General features: G+C 47.1%; 2 protein-coding genes across 2 annotated transcripts; both read left to right on the top strand.

Moving 5' to 3' along the window:
• Positions 1-33: 33 nt before the first annotated feature.
• On the top strand, positions 34-474 carry Pmar_PMAR000293 (glyceraldehyde-3-phosphate dehydrogenase, putative; the record flags this gene model as incomplete). The annotated part of the gene is made up of 1 exon (XM_002786257.1): positions 34-474. A coding segment is annotated over one exon (441 nt), but the record flags the coding sequence as incomplete, so codon positions are not given.
• Positions 475-1,322: 848 nt separating this feature from the next.
• On the top strand, positions 1,323-1,890 carry Pmar_PMAR000292 (glyceraldehyde 3-phosphate dehydrogenase, putative; the record flags this gene model as incomplete). Its single annotated transcript, XM_002786256.1, has 1 exon — positions 1,323-1,890. A coding segment is annotated over one exon (568 nt), but the record flags the coding sequence as incomplete, so codon positions are not given.
• Between the last annotated feature and the right edge of the window lie 12 nt (positions 1,891-1,902).

Here is a 1,902-nt window from a genome sequence, read left to right as displayed (position 1 = left end):
TCCACTCAGTTGACCGTTGATGGTCCCGCTAAGGGTGGTAAGGATTGGAGAGGAGGTCGTTGCGCCGAAGCCAACATCATCCCTGCCTCTACCGGTGCCGCTAAGGCCGTCGGTAAGGTTATTCCATGCCTTAACGGTAAGTTGACTGGTATGGCCTTCCGTGTTCCCACTCCTGATGTGTCTGTTGTCGATCTTACCTGCCGTCTCGAGAAGGCCGCCACCTATGACGATATCATTGCTGCAGTTAAGGAGGCCTCCGAGGGCGATATGAAGGGTGTCATGGGTATCACTTATGATGATGTTGTCTCCACTGATATGATCCATGACAAGCGCTCATCCATCTTCGATGTTAAGGCCGGTATCGCTCTTGACGACCACTTCGTTAAGCTCGTCTCGTGGTACGATAACGAGTGGGGATATTCCAACCGCCTCGTTGATCTCGCCGTTTACATGAACAAGGTCGATTCTCAGTAGTAAGTTGACTCACAGCAATTCATTCACCATTTACTGCTTTTCTCATCTAAAGGGACATCGGGTCCCTCCACAAACCCTCAGGGTTGATGGCTTTTCATTATTCATTTCGTGTTGTGTACATGACAATTGTGAGAGATATAGTTGCACTTATCCATTGTTAGGACGGGAAACTGGTGTGAGAAATCGCAATTTATTTGTCGAAATTGACAAGACAGACTGCATTGCGGTCTCGGGTGAGATGTTGGCTTTCATTTAGAGGTAACTCTGGCTTTTCACCTGCAGTTGCTCTCTCAGTTGATGAAAGAGAGTATAAGAACATCGATCGTGTGGTTTGGCATTTTATATGTCTGGATCTGCCGTACTTGTCGATAGCGATGAGGGATCTCCATGATAGTATCCGACCTACAACTATAGATCTTACCCTCAACTTTCCGATATATTTGTGTGATGCTCACGAAGCTGCTGTTGCACTCAAAACTGATACATTTACATGATTCCAATCGCACCAATCGAACGCAAGATTCGATTGAAACTTCTTCAGTGCATCGTGTTACGAACCGGTGTGTTCCAGACAATTTCCAATTTCCACATGCGCCTTATTTTTGGGTTTATCAAAGCCTCGCTCGCACATCCTAATGCTCTTATCATCGGTCACTTGATAGAGGTGCTCGCCTGAAGGGATGGAAGTTAGGACATACAGGATATCTCTCAAACCTGAACACAAGTCCCAGCGTTGGTATCTTGTGCTGAGCTGAGTTTGGCTGCGCACTTCTCTGAGGAGGTTATCTTTATTATCATCATCAAACTGCTATCAGTTTGCTATCTTTCATCATAAACTACTACCCATAATGGTGTGCCAACTTGGTATTAACGGTTTCGGTCGTATCGGCCGTCTTGTTTTCCGTGCTGCTATGGAGAACCCCGAAGTGAAGGTCGTTGCTGTGAATGATCCCTTCATGAACATCCCCTATATGAAGTATCTCCTCAAGTATGATTCCGTACACGGTCAGTTCAACGGTACCATCGAGGTCGCTGAAAACGCCCTCATTGTGAACGGTCAGACCATTCAGGTCTTCGCCGAGAGGAACCCCTGCGATATCCCGTGGGGTAAGGCTGGTGCTGAATACGTTTGCGAATCTACTGGTGTCTTCACTACTGGTGAGAAGGCCTCTGGTCATCTCCAAGGAGGCGCTAAGAAGGTCGTCATATCCGCTCCTCCTAAGGATAATACCCCGATGTTTGTGATGGGTGTTAACAACAAGAAGTACACTTCTGATCTCAAGATTGTCTCCAACGCCTCTTGCACTACCAACTGTTTGGCCCCTCTTGCTAAGATTATGAACGATAACTTCGGCATCGTCGAGGGTCTCATGTCAACCATTCATTCCACTACTTCCACTCAGTTGACCGTTGATGGTCCCGCTAAGG

This window comes from Perkinsus marinus (assembly GCF_000006405.1).
Source record: "Perkinsus marinus ATCC 50983 genomic scaffold scf_1104296931654, whole genome shotgun sequence".
Lineage (NCBI taxonomy): Eukaryota > Perkinsozoa > Perkinsida > Perkinsidae > Perkinsus > Perkinsus marinus.
Note: the sequence above shows the minus strand (reverse complement) of the source record. Positions and strands in the feature narration are given on the sequence as shown.